This window comes from Panthera uncia, unplaced genomic scaffold (assembly GCF_023721935.1).
Source record: "Panthera uncia isolate 11264 unplaced genomic scaffold, Puncia_PCG_1.0 HiC_scaffold_542, whole genome shotgun sequence".
Lineage (NCBI taxonomy): Eukaryota > Metazoa > Chordata > Mammalia > Carnivora > Felidae > Panthera > Panthera uncia.
The window spans coordinates 22,389-39,598 of NW_026059696.1; the positions used below are offsets into that span (position 1 = coordinate 22,389).

The 17,210-nt window shown below is 56.0% G+C and overlaps 1 protein-coding gene across 1 annotated transcript in view; it reads left to right on the forward strand.

Moving 5' to 3' along the window:
• LOC125918200 (cGMP-dependent 3',5'-cyclic phosphodiesterase) overlaps positions 1 to 17,204 on the forward strand; it is a 31,442-nt gene extending 14,238 nt beyond the window's left edge. Inside the window, exons 5-29 of the mRNA XM_049624233.1 lie at positions 3,654 to 3,713; positions 4,297 to 4,471; positions 4,649 to 4,701; positions 4,896 to 4,970; positions 5,082 to 5,123; positions 5,680 to 5,748; positions 5,991 to 6,121; positions 8,853 to 8,964; positions 9,442 to 9,481; positions 9,617 to 9,680; positions 10,105 to 10,177; positions 10,328 to 10,505; positions 10,742 to 10,854; positions 11,527 to 11,604; positions 12,476 to 12,598; positions 13,090 to 13,160; positions 13,441 to 13,563; positions 13,918 to 14,005; positions 14,261 to 14,308; positions 15,369 to 15,443; positions 15,582 to 15,681; positions 15,918 to 16,030; positions 16,428 to 16,466; positions 16,605 to 16,711; positions 16,952 to 17,204. Coding sequence (XP_049480190.1) covers positions 3,654 to 3,713; positions 4,297 to 4,471; positions 4,649 to 4,701; positions 4,896 to 4,970; positions 5,082 to 5,123; positions 5,680 to 5,748; positions 5,991 to 6,121; positions 8,853 to 8,964; positions 9,442 to 9,481; positions 9,617 to 9,680; positions 10,105 to 10,177; positions 10,328 to 10,505; positions 10,742 to 10,854; positions 11,527 to 11,604; positions 12,476 to 12,598; positions 13,090 to 13,160; positions 13,441 to 13,563; positions 13,918 to 14,005; positions 14,261 to 14,308; positions 15,369 to 15,443; positions 15,582 to 15,681; positions 15,918 to 16,030; positions 16,428 to 16,466; positions 16,605 to 16,711; positions 16,952 to 17,162 — 2,361 coding nt within the window. The 3' untranslated portion in view covers positions 17,163 to 17,204. The remainder of the gene's footprint in view (positions 1 to 3,653; positions 3,714 to 4,296; positions 4,472 to 4,648; positions 4,702 to 4,895; positions 4,971 to 5,081; positions 5,124 to 5,679; positions 5,749 to 5,990; positions 6,122 to 8,852; positions 8,965 to 9,441; positions 9,482 to 9,616; positions 9,681 to 10,104; positions 10,178 to 10,327; positions 10,506 to 10,741; positions 10,855 to 11,526; positions 11,605 to 12,475; positions 12,599 to 13,089; positions 13,161 to 13,440; positions 13,564 to 13,917; positions 14,006 to 14,260; positions 14,309 to 15,368; positions 15,444 to 15,581; positions 15,682 to 15,917; positions 16,031 to 16,427; positions 16,467 to 16,604; positions 16,712 to 16,951) is intronic.
• The last annotated feature ends 6 nt before the right edge of the window (positions 17,205 to 17,210 follow it).

Sequence of the window (17,210 nt, forward strand, 5' to 3'; positions counted from 1 at the left end):
ACAGCATGAGCCGAGGCAGGGTGGGGAGCAGGGTGGTTGGAAAAAGAGCTCGATCCAGGTGAGGCTGAGGTGTGGAGTGTGTGCTGTTGAGCAAGATGTTACCTGGGGCTTTGGCTGTTAGGAGGAGTTCCTGACAACTGTCTGCCCACCTCCTCAAATACCCTGGGCAGTGAAGAGTTTGTGGTTTTTTTAGGAGCTCTTGACAGGTGTTTAGATTATTCACAGTCCACCTCTACTCCAAGCCTGTGCCTTCCAACTCAGGTAGAAATGAACTTCCCCAGGACACCCCTCTCCCCGACACATACACATCTGATGTGGATCTCACGTCCTTCGAGAGGCAGCCCAGGCAGCCACAGCCCTCCTAACTGCTACCAGATCCTCAGGGCAGAGGGTACAAAGGGTAAAAGGAGTGCCACAAGGCAGATATTTTGGGAGGGCTGACTCACCAGCTACTTCCTCCACAAGCCCCATTCCCCTCTAGGAGTCTTTGTTTGCTCTTGGTATCCATTTACCCGTCCTTCCAGCTGTCCTTCCATCCACCCATCCATGCATCCATCAATGGAAGACATATTTCTTTTTTTTTTTTAATTTTTTTTAATGTTTATTTTATTATTTTTGAGACAGAGAGAGACAGAGCCTGAACGGGGGAGGGGCAGAGAGAGAGGGAGACACAGAATCGGAAGCAGGCTCCAGGCTCTGAACCATCAGCCCAGAGCCTGATGCGGGGCTCGAACTCACGGACCGGACCGCGAGATCGTGACCTGAGCCGAAGTCGGACGCTTAACCGACTGAGCCACCCAGGCGCCCCTGGAAGACATATTTCTTGAGCACCGCCAGGCATTGTGTGCTATAGGTGCTGCAAACAGCAGTGACTGACCCCTGCTTTCACAGACCGTACAGTCTGGAGGGGTTGGGAGACAGACCTCAAACAAGTGAGCGAAATAAGGATAGAATTAGAAATGATGGCGAATGCTAGCAAGGAAACAGGGAGCCCTGCAATATTGGAGCCTGATGGAGAAACGGTCAATGGAGGGCTCTCTGAGGAATATGCCAGCCAGGTGCCGGCTGCCTGGCTGAGTCCTGGGCCTCTGCACCCTGTAGTTCAAGGTGCTTTGATTGCAGATTCTTCGTGTGGAAAGAGTCTTTAGCTCTATTTTTCAGTTCTGGGATAATAAGTCCCAGGAGTGGGCAGCCCTTGGTCTCTAGCATTTGATGTGTGATTTATGCCCATTCTTCTCTTCAGCTGTGCCAGTCACACCAGCTCCTTACGTGAGGATGAGGTGTTCGTGCAATTAGCCATGTTGAACTTCGTGTGGGTGAGGGTTATAGGGGCTGTGCTGGGCTCTCAACCCTCTCCACAGCCCCAGTGCCCACTCCTGAGTGTTCCACTGGACCCCAGACACATTCCCTAACTAACAAGAAAGAGTAGTTTGCAAGTGTGTGTTCCTGTTGGTGAGCAAAAAGCCACGTGTGGATGTTGGTGATTGTGTGTTTGCAAGTGGGGGGCCAGAAGTGTGTGCGTGGCTCTTGGGTGTGTGGACCCAAGTATCCTGTGTACAGGTGCGCATGTGCATGTATGGATGGTGTAGATGCTGTGAGTGCGTGTGCGGATGTCTTTGAGTCTGGGACTGTACTCTGTGTGCGCATGTGTGCACACACGCCTGAGTATCTCCATGGCAAAGCGAGTGTATGGGCAGTGCGGAGGGTTTTCATGAGACTGTGTATGTGGGCTTGTGCACATGCTGGGTGGGGATGGGCTGAGGCAGCCCAGGAGCGTGTGCTGGGTGGGTGGGGTCCAGTGGGTGGGGGTGGGCTCTGCGATTCCTTCCTTTTCTCCAGCCCTCCTGAAGCTCTCCTTCAGTCTACCAGCTCTGTATTGATTGGCACCAGGCTGTATTGCCAACCCAGGAACTAGTTGTGCCCACAGCCCTGCGGTGGGGGGGGGGGGGGAGGTCCCAGTCTTCCCTTTTCCTGAGAAATGGGTCAAGGCAGAAGGACAAAAAGGATAGCACAGTAAAATACCAACATGTTTATGTAAGCATACACAAATGAATCATGCCCTCAGTCTCTTTCAACTCCCTGTCCTATGGGAGTCATAGATGGCACTTCATCCAGAGCTTAGCCTTCAATACCATTTTTGGTCCACAGATGCTAAAGTCTGCCCCATGGGTCCCCAGTACAATTAAGCTAAAGTCCAATTCCTTAGGCTTGCATTCAAGACTCTTCCCCCTGCAGCACCATGGACCCCACCCCGGCCCTGGTCCTCATATCCCCAGCCCACCTACCAGCCAGGACTGCCAGGACAGCCCCTGCCTGCAGTGTCCCCCCTCTTCAGGCCCCCCATTTCCTCCTCATACTTCAGTGCCAGTTCTGGAAGCCTCCCAGATGCTCTCCCCCTCTGAGTTCCCACAAGCCTTCGGTTCTCACCCACACAGTCTGCCCTCTCCTACTTCCTCAGGTATGAGGTTCTGCACCCCTCCAATTGTATCCCCCACTCCACCCCGCCCCGCCAGACTGTGAGCTTTCTGAGAACCTGCTGGGCTCCTCCTCTCCATCTGCTCCAGGCAGGGTACCTAGAGCAGAGGCAAGGCGGGCAGGGGCTGCCGAGTGGGGAGCTGAGGATGAAGGAGGGACCCCATGCAGGCACTGTGGGGAGCCCTGCAGGTGGTGAGCTGCCCTGAGTCAGCACAGGAAGCTGGTGACAAGGTGGGGAGCCTGGCTGGCAGGGCCTGCAGTGGGGCCCCAGACTACCACCTCTCTCTCTCTCTCTCTCTCTCTCTCTCTCACTCTCTCTCTCTCTCATTGTCTCTCTGTCTCTGTCTCTCATTTTTCTTACAAACTGCCCAAACAGGGGTGGCGGGAAGGGCCTTCACAGAGATAAGATGGGCTGAGGATATTCCTGGTGACTGACACAGGGAAGTTGGAGAGGGACAGGCTGGTGGAGGTTGGGGGATGGGAGGGGTGAGAGTGGATCCAAAGAGGGGAAGGTATAGGCAGAGGAGGGGAGGGAGTAGGTGGTGCTGTCCCAACTCTGCCACTTCCTGCCGTGTAACCTTGGCCAAGGCAATTCCACCTTTCTGGGCCTTGCTTTATATGCAGGGTAGAAGCTTGCCTTGTGGGCTAGTGAGAGAATCACATGGAAGGCAAGCACTTTCTTTCTCCTTTCATTCATTCACCCATCTTCCTCTCAAGTTCTTTAGGCACAGCAGGTGCATCCTAAATGTTGAACCTCTTCCCTTACTTCAGACTTTGGGGTGGCTCAAACCCCAACTCAGAAAAGGTGGAGCTGGAGGCTGAGACTAATACCACTGATTCCATAATCAGGGCTTAAGGTTTCTATGGGCTGAGAGATGGAAGAGGGTCCAAGGTAACCCCCTTCCTCACTAAACACCTGGACTGTGTTGTTGATGGGACAGTGACTGAAAAGGCAGAGATCAGAAAAGTTCTATTTCTTTGGGTTAGCCCCAGAAGGCTTCCTGGAGGAAGGAGGAGCTATCTGCTTGGTCAGAAGGATGGGCTTCTCATTGAGGCCCACAGACTGGAGTGTGTATGTGTTGGTGGGGACAAGCGTGTGCTGGGCATGAGGAGGGCACTCTGGCAGAGACAGGAGGCTAGGGGAGGTCACAGCTGGTCCCCCTCTCATATTCCTCCAGGTGCACTGTGGCCAGCTGAGTGACAGTGAAGAGTGGAGCCTGCAAGCCGTGGAGAAGCATGTGAGTGAGGGTAGGGCTGAGGTAGGATGGGGGCTGCTGAAGGCCCTCATCATAGCCGGTGGGGAGATGATCTGGCCAGGGAGCTGGACAAGCAGTGCAGCATCTTTGGGCTGTATGACCTTGAGCAAGTCACTTAACCTCTCTGAACCTCAGTTTCACATCTGAAAATGAGGATAAGGATAGCACTGACCTGCTTATGGTACCGGTGAGATGAGGCAACACAAACACCTTGTCAATACTTAGGAAAGACCATGCCCTTCACGATAATGAGGCTCTTTCCTGGGATTTTACTCCCGTGAGTGCTAGAGACACTGAGAAATCTGACCCTGCCCTGTCTTGTAAGAGCCTGGGGGCAGGCGGGGGAGACAACCCAGTACTTAGCTGTTCAAGGGCGGAAGGATGCTCCTGGGGCAGTGGGAGCCCACAGGCAGGGTGGAGCGCTGAGGGCTGCGTTGTTTGGGACCGGGATGGGGGTGGTGGGCTCGCCGGGAGGGAGAACGGTTTGAGCAAGGGCGAGGGTGCCAACGCGGTGTGTGCGGTGAGGGTGGGACGAGTGACTCGCTGACCGCCCTGCTCGTCCCAGGCTCTGGTGGCCCTGCGAAGGGTGCAGGCTCTGCAGCCCCGGGGGCCTGGCGCCGCCTCGGCAGCAGTCCGGAACCCCCCGGCGGGGGTGGCGAACCCCCCGGCGGGGGTGGCGGGAGACCAGAAGGGCGGTGTGGCTCACACCGACCAGGACCAAAAGATCCTGCAGCTGTGCGGTAAGGACCCCGCCCAGCGGGTCTAACCTGGAAGGGAGGGGCCTCTTGGAGGGGGTGCGGTCTGGGTTGGGGAGCCAGGTGGCAACTGGAAGGGAGGTCCATGGGCTGGGTGGGCAGGTGGAGCACCTCTGGGGAAGTCTGTGAGCCTTCTCTCTGACCGGCGCGTCGCCACTGCAGGGGAACTCTACGACCTGGATGCCTCGTCCCTCCAGCTCAAAGTCCTCCAATACGTGAGTGCCCGTGCCTCTCCCCCTGTGATCCTCCAGGGACCTAGGTCCCAGTGAGCCCTCCTTCTCAATTCAGATTCCGACGCCCTGCCCCTCCTCTCTCCTCCTTCTACCTGAGGAGCCTCAGAGAGGCGAGAGCTGGGGAGTGGGGGTGGCCCTAGATCCGCCGTCAGCCCCTCTCGGTCCCTGCATTTCAGCTGCAGCAGGAGACCCAGGCATCCCGCTGCTGCCTCCTGCTGGTGTCCGAGGATAACCTCCAGCTTTCCTGCAAGGTGAGGGCCCAGGTCCACTATGGGGCTGGGCGGGGGGACTCAGGTCTCCGAGGGGAACAGCCTTGCCCACCCTTTAACTGCCCCCACCCCCACCCCCGCTCTGCCGCTCAGGTCATCGGAGATAAAGTGCTGGAGGAAGAAACCAGCTTTCCGGTGAGTCTTGCAACCGTCCTCTGTATTGGATTCTGTGGGAGCAGTTAAGGCCAGCTACGCACTCCAGGGATCTGCCCAGAGAGACTGGGGTCTCTACTAGAATCTCTTGGAATCTGATGGAATTATCTGGATCTTGGGATCTATTAAGAAATCTTATGAGAGGTCACGATCTTTCATGAACAGGATCCATTAGGAGTGCTCTCTTACAATCTATAGAAAGGCTTACTTGGGGCCAGTTCACTTCTCTTGGAACATTTCTGGATTTGGCTCTCTCAGGATCTTTGAAATCAATGAGAATCCTTGGGGTTTGCTTTTCTCATTCCTAATTAGGGAAGACCCTAAAGTCATCCAAAGGGGATTCTAGTCAAGAGCAGACCCTCACCCCACCCCACCCTCCACCCCCGCCCCCCAGTGTTGACTCTACCCACCATTTGGACTTACTGAAGAAGGTGTCTGGAAGGTCTGGAAACTTCCAGACTTGGGAGGGGGGTTGAGTCTGAGGTCACCTGACCTTAGAGAGAACTAGGCCCTGGCTCAGCCTCTCTTCACTCTCCAGTTGACGACAGGACGCCTGGGCCAGGTGGTGGAAGATAAGAAGTCTATCCAGCTGAAGGATCTCACCTCTGTAAGCCATGGCCTGGCTGGACCAGGGGAGGAGGCAAAGGGACAGGGTCTCTGGGACAAGGCAGCCTGGGAATGGCGGAAACAAGCCCCAGGGACCTTCTCCCAACCCATACCCATGTCCTAGGGTTTCCCATCTCACAGAGGTCCCTTAGAACTGCCTGTTGCAGAGTGTGGTGGAGGGCTAGGGGAGGGAAGCATGGTCCCTCCCTCCTTCCCTGCCCTGACACACCTCCCCCTTTGCAGGAGGATGTACAACAGCTGCAAAGCATGTTGGGCTGTGAGCTGCAGGCGATGCTCTGCGTTCCTGTCATCAGCCGGGCCACTGACCAGGTGGTGGCCTTGGCCTGCGCCTTCAACAAGCTCGGAGGAGACTTGTGAGTCTTGGTGGGGTGAAGTGGATCAGAAGCTGAAAGACTGGGCAGGGTTCTCTACTAGGGTAACAGGGAAGGGCACCAGGCAGGGGATACTGCCCCAGCAGTGGTGGGTCAAATGGTTCGTTGCTGCAACAGACTATGGGATTGTGAAGGTGCCAGACCCTTGCAGCTGCTGGCTGGGGCGCAGGTAATTGTTGACTCTCCATCACCCATTTTGGCTTATTTAAAATCATGTTGAGGTCCAAATGAGTTCCCCTTCTGCCTGCCCACTTCCCCCAGTTTGGGCTATCCCCTGCTAGAGTACTGGTCTTTCCCCCACTTGCCATCACCCTGTTTTGGCTTTTCTGCTGGGAATTGGCTGATGGAGGGGTGGTAAGTTCTGGGATGGGTGAACTCCTTGGGACCCGCAGAGCATGAATCACACTGTGGGCAAGGGCTAAAGGGAATAGGCTGGGGGGCTGGGCTAAGCTAAGGGGCTTTAGAGACACTGATAGGGCAACTATAAGAATCATTTGAAACGGAGGGGCAGGGCAGAGTCAGGTAAAGAGGCTTGGGAAGCATTTTTGCAAGAACTGAGGTCAGATTGGGGTCTAAAAGTAGTCTCACAAATAGATTTGGTGTTCTACTCCAACTCATTACTTGGTGGTAGCTGCCTGAAACAGTGGGTTGAGAATGAATATTAGTTTAGTGAGAAACAATGCTGTGATTGATTAGCCATGTCTATCCTGGGTGCAGGTTCAGTATGTGAATGCTGCCAGAGTTGGTCCAGATGGTCTAGCAGTTTGTGCCTGGATCATATAGGGAGGGAGAAGCAGGCAGGTGAGGGGTGGGTCCTGATTCTGGGATGCAGAGAGATACTGACAAAGAGCTTGGCCCCTGGGGCTGAAGCAAGCAGACTGGGTTTGAGGGCCTAGAGGTCCTGCAGAAAGTGGAGACCGGGATATTGGGACTATAGAGATGTCAGAAGCACAGGGACAGAGTCTGCATAGGTGGGGCAGAGATATAAAAGTCATAGGCCTGAGTAGCAGGACCCACCAGCACAGAGCTCTGTAGGCAGTTGGACAGGCCTGGGGAAGTGAAGACAGAGATGAAGTAGAACTCACTGAGGCAGGGAGGATGTGGATCTGTGTCATCTGTGGTTGGTATCCTAGCGGTGGGAGCATTTACACCATTCAATAAACACAAGTTGGGCACCTACTGTATCCAGCCCTGCATTGGTCAGGTGGCCCCGGAAAGGCCTTTGGGGAGGGGAGTACAGAGGGAAGGGGCTCATTAGGGGCTGCTGTCTGTGAGACTGGGTTCTGAGATGGCCCTAAACCTGGAGGAAAGGTGGTGTCAGAAGGGAAATGAGATGGGGCCTTGGTGACAACTTTGTGGCCATCTCTGGGTCCCACATATTTCAGGGAGTGAGTGCTGAATGATTGCATGAGCCAAGGTGGGGTTCAGCTCAGAGCAGTGACTGCAGACAAGCTGCCTGGAGCCCAGAGAACGGGGACTCCAGAGTCCCTTGAGCTGGGCGTGTGATGAGGCTGGTGGCCAGGGCAGAGGTAGAGTATAGTTAAAACATTCAGCAAACACCTCCCATATAACTCCCTGGTACCAGGCTCTGCACTGGGTGGTACAGTCATGGTCCCTGCCTTCAAGACTTGGAGTTTATTTTCAGGGCCAAGAGGGAGGATGGTGGGAACGGTATTCTAGGCAGAGAGAACAGTGTGGGGAAAAGCGTGAAGGTGTGAAAGAGACTGAGGTTTTCTCAGAATGAGGAGGATCTTAGTATGGCTTAGTATGAGAGATACCCATAGATTAGGGGAGAGAGGTGAGTGGGACCAGACTGAGGGGCCTCAAATGTCATGGTAGGGAAGGGGGAGACAGACACAGGCTGGTAGGGAAGGTGGGGAGACAGACACAGGCTGGTGGGGATGGGGATGTAGACCCAAATCATTGGGCAACAAGCATGAGTGGGGGATATCCTGGCAGAGGAGCACTGAGACCAGCCATAAAATGGGAAGAAGCCTAGGCAGGGAAATCTGGGGACAGAGAGAAGGTCAAGATCTTTGAGGTGTGTTCCCTGCTCCCCCTCACTCCGAAGACCCCCACATGGAGAGGCTAACCCATCTCCCCAGAGCAGGTCCTGCCCCAACTTGGTCCATCCGGCCCCACAAAACTCCCTAGTGATGAGTCATTTGGTGGCCAGATTGAATAACCTCAAAAAGGATTTGGGGCTATCTTTTCAGCTGAGAGCTAGCTGTCTGAGTAAGGTGGGCACTACCCTCCTCACAAACACCTCAGGATTTATGGAGGCACCAGATCAGGGCCTGCAGACTCAGGGTGAGTAGGACAGTGGCAGGAGCTGGACAAGACAGGGTACTTCGTGAGGCCAGAAGGGCCCCTGGGAAGAGCAGGAGAGTATCCACCTCTGGCCTGGGCAAGTCTCTAGTCCGAGAGAAGAGACCCAGCCTCAGTCTGGATAAATCTGAAGTCAGAGGATAGAGACATGGCTCTGGCTTCAATCAACAATAGTCTGAGGAGGATTAGAGTCCTCCCCTCAGGGAGCCCCAAGTCTGAGGGGGAAGCTGGCCCAGCTGCCTGTGCAGGGAACAGCCCCAGTAGAGGGGAGTGATGGTTAGCTACTGCGTCTCTGAGTGGGCTTCCTGGAGAAATGGAAGTAAGGAGAAACAGGGAGAAATCCATTGTCCACTGCCTCTCCAGTGACCTCTGCCCTCTGCCCCAGGTTCACGGACCAGGATGAGCATGTGATCCAGCACTGCTTCCACTACACTAGCACGGTGCTCACCAGCACCCTGGCCTTCCAGAAAGAGCAAAAGCTCAAGTGTGAGTGCCAGGTGAGTGACCTTCTAGGAGCCACTCTGGGGAAGGGGTCGCCCAGCTCTCAGCCCCAGAGCATCATCCATAAGGGAAAAGCCCATGTCTTTCTGGACCCATGGCAGGAAGGTTACCTAGTGCCCTGGAGGCTTCTTAAAGAGGGATGTCGGTGGGTCCTCAGGACAGCGCCGCTGGCTGCAGGCACTGTATGTGACCGTCCTCTAGTGTTCAACTTGGGTACTACAGCAACATCTGGGCAGCTAGAGCAGTGGTGAATGAGCATCTGAGATTCAAGATTACTGTGCACCTTCACTGGGGCTATACTTCCACTCCTTCACTTGGTAGCCAAATGATATAACTAGACTGTGCCAGTCCCCAGCCTGTCCAGAGAGCCCTAAAGGGGGCATGAGAAGACCCTGGAGCTGTTGGAAGCAGGGGGATGGAAGGTGTGACCTCTGCAATGTGAACCCCTATGATTTTCATCTCCTCCATTCCAGGCTCTTCTCCAAGTGGCAAAGAACCTCTTCACTCACCTGGGTGAGTGAACTGGCCTCCATGCCTGGCTGTGGGTGGGAGCGGGGACTGGCATTTTGGGGAAGAGAGGTGGCAGGGCTTGGCCTCGGCATTCTAGCCTGGTCTCACCAATGCCCTCCATACTTCTCCCTCCCACAGATGATGTCTCTGTCCTGCTCCAGGAGATCATCACAGAGGCCAGAAACCTCAGCAATGCTGAGATGTAAGTCAGTCTACCCTAGGGTAAGGTGAGAGAGGCCCCAGTCCTGGGTCCTCATCCCCTTCCTTCTTCGCTTCTTTTTTCCCCTCCACTGCCTTCTTGCGGGACCCTATCATGTTTTGTGTGATCCTTTATTTCATGCCTGTGACCCTCACTAATAACGTTCAATGATAGCAGGGGCAGGGCTCACTTTGTTGGCCCTGGGTCCCCAGCTCTTAACACAGTGCCTGGCACATAGTAGGCACTACAAGAAAAAAAATCATTGGGATTAACTAATGTCTGGAGTCAGCCAGCCCTCAGGAGGGTCTCTCATAACGGATAGCACCTTTCAGGCTTCAGAAATCTAGGCTTTGCCTAAAGTCGTGAGAAGTGGGGGTGGTGGGAGAGGGCTGTCAGGGTCCTGTGGACCGTGGCTGTCTCCCCACAGCTGCTCCGTGTTCCTGCTGGATCAGAATGAGCTGGTGGCCAAGGTGTTCGACGGGGGCGTGGTGGATGACGAGGTGAGGCACGGGCGCGCGGAGGGAGTGTGTGGCCGTAGTCCTGGGGGCCGGGAGTCCACAAGGCGCCCAAGGAGGAGGAAGCGGGACAGTCCATGGTCCGTTCTGTGGCCGGCCGCTGACTTCCTCTCTACTCCATCACTGCCCTGGCAGAGCTACGAGATCCGCATCCCGGCTGACCAGGGCATTGCGGGCCACGTGGCAACCACCGGCCAGATCCTGAACATCCCGGACGCGTACGCGCATCCGCTTTTCTACCGTGGTGTGGACGACAGCACCGGCTTCCGCACGCGCAACATCCTCTGCTTCCCCATCAAGAACGAGAACCAGGGTGCGAGCTCCGGGCAGCTCCGGGAAGTGGGGCGGGCTCGGGCGGGGGCGGGGCCTGAGCAGGATGGGGCGGAGCCGAGCGGAGGGTCGGCGACCCTTCCCCACCGCCTTAGCGTCCGGAAGCAGAAAGGACAGGACGGGACTACCCTGGCTGGGACGTCCCTTGAGGACACCCTGGGAGGGCGGACGCCGCCGGACACATCCAGCAGCCGGTCCTAGCCCCTCTCCGGCCCCCAGAGGTCATCGGTGTGGCCGAGCTGGTGAACAAGATTAACGGACCATGGTTCAGCAAGTTCGACGAGGACTTGGCAACCGCCTTCTCCATCTACTGTGGCATCAGCATAGCCCATGTGAGTGGGGAAAGGGCAGGGTCCGTGCAGGACCCTCTGTTCACCTTCACATTGGCTGTGTCCAGACGGGCACTGTGAGTCTGAGCTCTGTTGCTCGGTTGCTGTGCAGCCTTCAGTTCCTGCTGGTCACCTCTAGCCTCAGATTCCCATCTGAAAATTGGGGATACTATTTCCTATCTTGCCAAGTTAGCCTCCTGGGATCAGGGGGAAACCCCAATTGTCATTAATACCCACCCTCTTTGCCAAGCAGCCTCAACCCAAGCCCCTGATCAGCTTCTTTTTGGGAAATGTTGGGTCTCATTGTCCAGAGTTGGCTCTGAGCCAGGAATCCAACCACTAGGTTCCTGAGGCTAACCCATTCCTTGCATCTCTGTCTCTGCTGTGGGACTCAGGCTCCATGACTGAAGACTGGGGCAGGCTCAGGAGGGGGTGCAAAGTGCCGGATCAAATGCTAAGAGGACCTGGGGAGGAGGGGCAAGGGGGGAAGGTATGGGTGAAAGTCGGAGGGGTGTCCCTACTCTGGCTGGAGCTTGAAAGCTTGAACTAGAGCCAGCATGGGATAGGAACGGGGCGGGGGGGGGGGGCGCTATATGATCCTTTTGTCCCAGTCCTGGGCATTCTGAGATTTCATAGCCACCTAGTTTGAGCCCCACCTTTCCCTCTCTCTCCTAGTCCCTCCTATACAAGAAAGTGAATGAGGCCCAGTATCGCAGCCACCTAGCCAACGAGATGATGATGTACCACATGAAGGTGAGGCCTGCACGGAGCTTCTGTCCTTCTTCTCAGGATCCCAGGGTCCCCTGCAGCCCACCTATTTCTTCCCTGCCTCCCAGTTCCTCGGGGGCCCAGGACCAGCCTGGGTTTTCTGATCACCCTTTCCTGAAGATAAGAAGATAGATTCAAAGCAATGCCTGGCCTCCTGCTCTCCTCTGGGGCAGCCTCTTCCAAGCAGTTTCCGGTTCAGCTCCAAGGCTGGCAGCAGGACCCATCCCGGGGAGGAATTTGGTTTGGCCAGGTGTTCCCCATATCCGGTGATGACTCCCAACTTGAGAATTACTGAAGGCTAGGAAGCTTACTCAGGGCCCTTCCCACAGCTCGCCTACATTCAGTGGTCATGCACGCCTCCATAGTCTGCTGATAATCTGTCTCATTCCCAGACCCTGTTTCAGAAAAGCTGTCCTGGGCTTTAGTTTAGAGTGTGTGGTGGTCATTTTCCTCTTCCCTGTGTCCAAACCAAAAGGTCCCAGACTCTGTGGATAGGGTCAAAGCTGTGATAGGAAGGATTAAGGTTAGACTCTGGGATGTTACCCCTGAAAGAAAGAATCCTCAAGTTAGTGTCTATGAAAGGCTGGCATTGTTTGCTGGTGTCCCGAAGTGGTGTTTCTCTGTCTTTGCTGAGGACAGGCTGTCACAGACGAGGGGTGTCACAGGCGAGGAGGCACAGTAGATGGGCTGTACCACAGTGGTCTCCTGCCAGTGATACCCCATGGATTGGAGTATCCATGCCCTGCCGTGGGTGCATTCTGGGCCAGGGCGCTCCCTCCCACTGTGGGATTTTGAGGGTGAGGACACTGGATGGGGGTGGAGGCCATCTTCTAATACTCTGGTTGCTCCCCTCTAGGTCTCTGATGATGAATACACCAAACTTCTCCATGATGGGATCCAGCCTGTGGCTGCCATTGACTCCAACTTTGCCAGTTTCACCTATACCCCTCGCTCTCTGCCCGAGGATGACACTTCCATGGTGAGCTGGCCCTCCCCCCATTTGACTGCATAGGTGGAGGGTGTACAGCCAGAGATTTAAGTTAGATGTGGATAGGAACTTCCTGGCAAGACAGAGTCATCACCAAAGGCTAGAGAGCCTCCCTCAGAGATGGAGTGGGCATGTGGTCTGCCGGTGTGGGCCACAGGGCCTGCCCAGGGCTCGTGGCTGGACTGGGTGATCGCCAAGGGCTGCTCCAGAACCCACAATGCCTGGGGCACGTGGCCTCAGGGTTGGCACCTCCCTCCCTAGCTTTCTAAGATTTTGTGTGAGTTTGGTTCCAAGAGTTCTTCGGTCCCCTGTTTCTAAAAGTTCATGGATCCGAGAATGCTTGTCTCTACCGTTTTATGGTTCTCCAGTTCAGATCTAAAGTTCTAAGATTCCAAAAGTTTGGAAGCTTCAAGAAGGGGCAAGGCAGGGGACCCATTTTGAAACGGACAGTCCCTCTGAATCCTCCCTTTTACTCTCTCCAGGCCATCCTGAGCATGCTGCAGGACATGAATTTCATCAATAACTACAAAATTGACTGCCCAACTCTGGCCCGGTGTGTGCCCCAGCCCTCCCCTCCACGTGCAGGCAGCCCTGGTCTTTGCCTCCCTCTGTCCTCTACTCTCACATCCATTGCCCCAGCATTCTGGGAAGGGGTCTCTGTGGACGACTAGGAGTGGCCCAGTCTGTGGGAGTGGAGAGGATCCGTGAGTGAGAGGCAATTCACAGACACTGGGACCATGAGTAAAGGGAAGGAATGGGGCAAGGCACAGCCTGAAGGGCTTGCTGGAAGAGGAGAGCCTGAGGCCCCTCTGCTGCCCTCTCCCCTCCGCCAGGTTCTGTTTGATGGTGAAGAAGGGCTATCGGGATCCCCCCTACCACAACTGGATGCATGCCTTTTCTGTCTCCCACTTCTGCTACCTGCTCTACAAGAATCTGGAGCTTACCAACTACCTCGAGTGAGTGTCTGCACTGACCCCCAAGTCTGGCAGCTGTTACAGTCCCCTGCTTTGGGATAGGGGAGGCACCTAAGGATGACAGGCACTTTACATACACCACCTCCCACGATCCTCTTAACGGTTCTGAGGAAGGCTACATTGCCCCATTTTCCAGGTGGGACTTGCTCACAGTCACATGTCCCATACTCATGGAGCAGTGAGCCTGTCAAACTCCAAACCAGGGCTGCTTTCCCAGAAGGGGACCCGGGTGTCCCCGGCTCCTGTCTGGTGGCTCCTGGACATCTCATGCAGCTGTTCTTCCTCTGGATGTGTGGAAGGGGCCTGATCTCCCTCTCCCCTCTGCCTCCCAACCAGGGACATCGAGATCTTCGCCTTGTTTATTTCCTGCATGTGTCATGACCTGGACCACAGAGGCACAAACAATTCCTTCCAGGTGGCCTCGGTAAGATTCTGCCCTCCTCAGAGTGGGCACCCTCCTCAGGGCATCTGGGAGTCTCATTCCTCCAGCCTGAGGAGAGATGGGAGCTCGTGGGACCGGGAGCCGGTTTGGAGATGGGAGGAGGCTCTCCAAGGCTTTGCCTGGGCTCTGAGATGGGGGAATGGTGAGGGCAGGGAGGACAGGGCAATGCCTAGCCTAATATGGCAGGCACTTGCATCTGGATGTAAGGAGTAATGGAGATTTCCCGGGATTTTCCAGAAATCTGTGCTGGCTGCTCTCTACAGCTCCGAGGGCTCTGTCATGGAGGTACCACCATTCTGCCCAATATCCCTGTGCCCATCATCCTCTTAAGGCTGATGACTTACATAGTTAGACCATGACCCAGCTCCTCCTGTTCCCAAGCCGTGCTCTCCAGACAGGCTGTGAGAGCTGTAGCCATACCCCAGGGCATGTCGGGCTCATTTTGCTGGATGGGCTCGGAGGGGTGCAGGTGTGGATGGGGATGTGGGTCAGCCTGAAGGTCCTGCCCGAGCCCAGGTTTGCACAGGGAGAACTTGTATTTAGCATGTCTCTCTTGGCATATCTGGGAACACCCTGTTCTACCCCCACTCCACCAGGCCTGGGATGGCTCCACCTCCCGTCACACCCAGTTTTGCCTTAGGTTGTTTGAATTGTGTCTGCCCACCCCAGGATGGGAACCTCTTGGGGCAGGGACAAAATCTGAGATCTCTCTGAATTCCTTGCACTTGGCATGGGGTCTGGCACAGAATAGGAGCCAAACCTGGGACAAGGTCACCTTGCCCCCTGCTGCCCCCTACAACATCCCTCTGGAGACTGCCCCTGCTTGCATACCCCTGGGAGATGAGGGGCTCACTCCCTCCCACGAGGCCTTGTGGCAGCCCCACTTCTGCCCTCTGCGTTCTGTGCTCAGCCTGCTCCTTCTCTCAATGACAGCCCTTCAGCATCTGGAGACACGAGCCTTGCCCTCACCTCATCACTGCCTTTCTTTGTCAGCAAACAAATGTTTGCTGCATGAATTAGTGTCTAGGACTCCAATGGATCATTTCAGAATCATTCCGGTTTGAGAAGTCCTCAGAGCTTGCCTTGTCATGTCCCTTCATGTGACAGCTGAGGGATCTGAAGCTCAGAGCCTGCGAGGACTTGCCCGGGGTCACACAGAGGGCTGAAACAGAACCCAGAAAGGGAACTAGGACCTCCGACTCCCCGTTTCTGCCTGCTCTGCTCACCTTGGGGGCTGGGGCTGCACCGGTCCTGCTCCCTCTCTTGGCATCAGTGGTCAGCAGAGCCCCCGGCCCCAGCTGAGCCCCCGGCCCCAGCTGAGCCCCCATCATTCCTCTCCCCACAGAGGCACCACTTCGCTCAGGCCATCGCCATCCTCAACACCCATGGTTGCAACATCTTTGACCACTTCTCCCGGAAGGTGATGGGGCCAGGGTTGGGGGTGAGGGAGTGGGAGCCCAGAGCTGGCCTGAGGCAGGAGAAGGAGCCGAGGGAGTGGGTGGGGGCGTCTGGCAGGAGGCCCTGACATCTCCTCGCTCCCCTGCCCACCCTGGCCCAGGACTATCAGCGTATGCTGGACCTGATGCGGGACATCATCTTGGCCACCGATCTGGCCCACCACCTCCGCATCTTCAAGGACCTCCAGAAGATGGCCGAAGGTGCCTGTCTTTAACCCTAGACCTTGGGGTTGGGAAAGGACCACCAAGAGGGGGATGTGCTGAGAGACCTACTCTCTCCAGCATCAACCCACCAAACCCAGGCAGATGCAGCACCGACCCTTCGGCTCCCACCCAGGGTGCCGAATTTCATGGACCACATAGGTGGGCCCTGGGGCCTTGCCCTCAGAGAGAGGGGGTGGGGCCTCCTCTCCCTGACCACACGCTCTCCCCAACAGTGGGTTATGACCGAACGAACAAGCAACACCATAGCCTCCTCCTCTGCCTCCTTATGACCTCCTGTGACCTCTCTGACCAGACCAAGGGCTGGAAGACTACGAGGAAGATCGCAGTAAGTGTTGCCCCTCCCTGGGAGGGTGCAGGCTGCACATCCTGCCAAGTTCTGTGTGGCTCCTGCATCTTGCTCACCCTCTCTGTGCTGAGCTCAGCCTGGCTATATTTTGGGGAGACAGAAACCTAGACCACCTCAGGGTGACAGATGGGGAGATTAGAAAGGGGCATGGACTCACCAGGGGTCACACAGCAAGTCAGTGGCTGGCGGAAGGTGGGCCAGAACCCAGCCACTCCTCCCGATCTGGGCCAACCCCCTGTCAAACTGGGGATGGTGCGGACAGACCCTGAAGGAGGGCTGAGGGATGCCTCAGTTTGCCAGTTTGGGAATGGGCTGTAGAGGAGCTCAGGTGGACGGATTCCACACACAAGTTGTGATGAGAGTGTTGGCCTTTCAGGAGCTGATCTACAAAGAGTTCTTCTCCCAGGGAGACTTGGTAAGTGGGGAGTGACTGCTGGTGTCAGGTTGTGGGGAGAGGGATCCTGGGCTGGGGCCGGGAGGGGCTGGGTTAGCTTCATCCTGGTACCTGATGGAGGGAGGAGGGGACCAGGCCTGATGACTCAACTGCCCGCAGGAGAAAGCCATGGGCAACAGACCGATGGAGATGATGGACCGGGAGAAGGCCTACATCCCTGAGCTGCAGATCAGCTTTATGGAGCATATCGCGATGCCTATTTACAAGTGAGAGAGCTCAGGGGGTCTGCTGGGGGTAGGGGGGACAGGGCTGGCTGTGGCAGTCACAGCAGATGCAGGTGCTATCTCCTATGGGCCCATAAACGGGCCCTTCGCTTCATGTTCTCCTTGAGCATCCAGTCCTATGCCTCACACTCTCGTGGAAGTTCTTCCTGTGGTAGAGCCCTAATCCTTCTTGCTACTCACAGTCTGATTTGTGACCCTGTCCATGTCCGTTTGCACCCCCAGGCTGCTGCAGGACCTGTTCCCCAAGGCTGCAGAGCTATATGAACGTGTGGCCTCTAACCGTGAGCACTGGACCAAAGTGTCTCACAAATTCACCATCCGCGGCCTCCCGAGCAACAACTCGCTGGACTTCCTGGATGAGGAGTACGAGGTGCCTCAGCTGGATGGCACTGGGGCCCCTGTCAATGGCTGTTTCAGCCTTGATGCTGAGTGAGCCCCCCCCCCCCAGGACCCTTCCCTGCCCAGGCCTCCTCTCACAGCC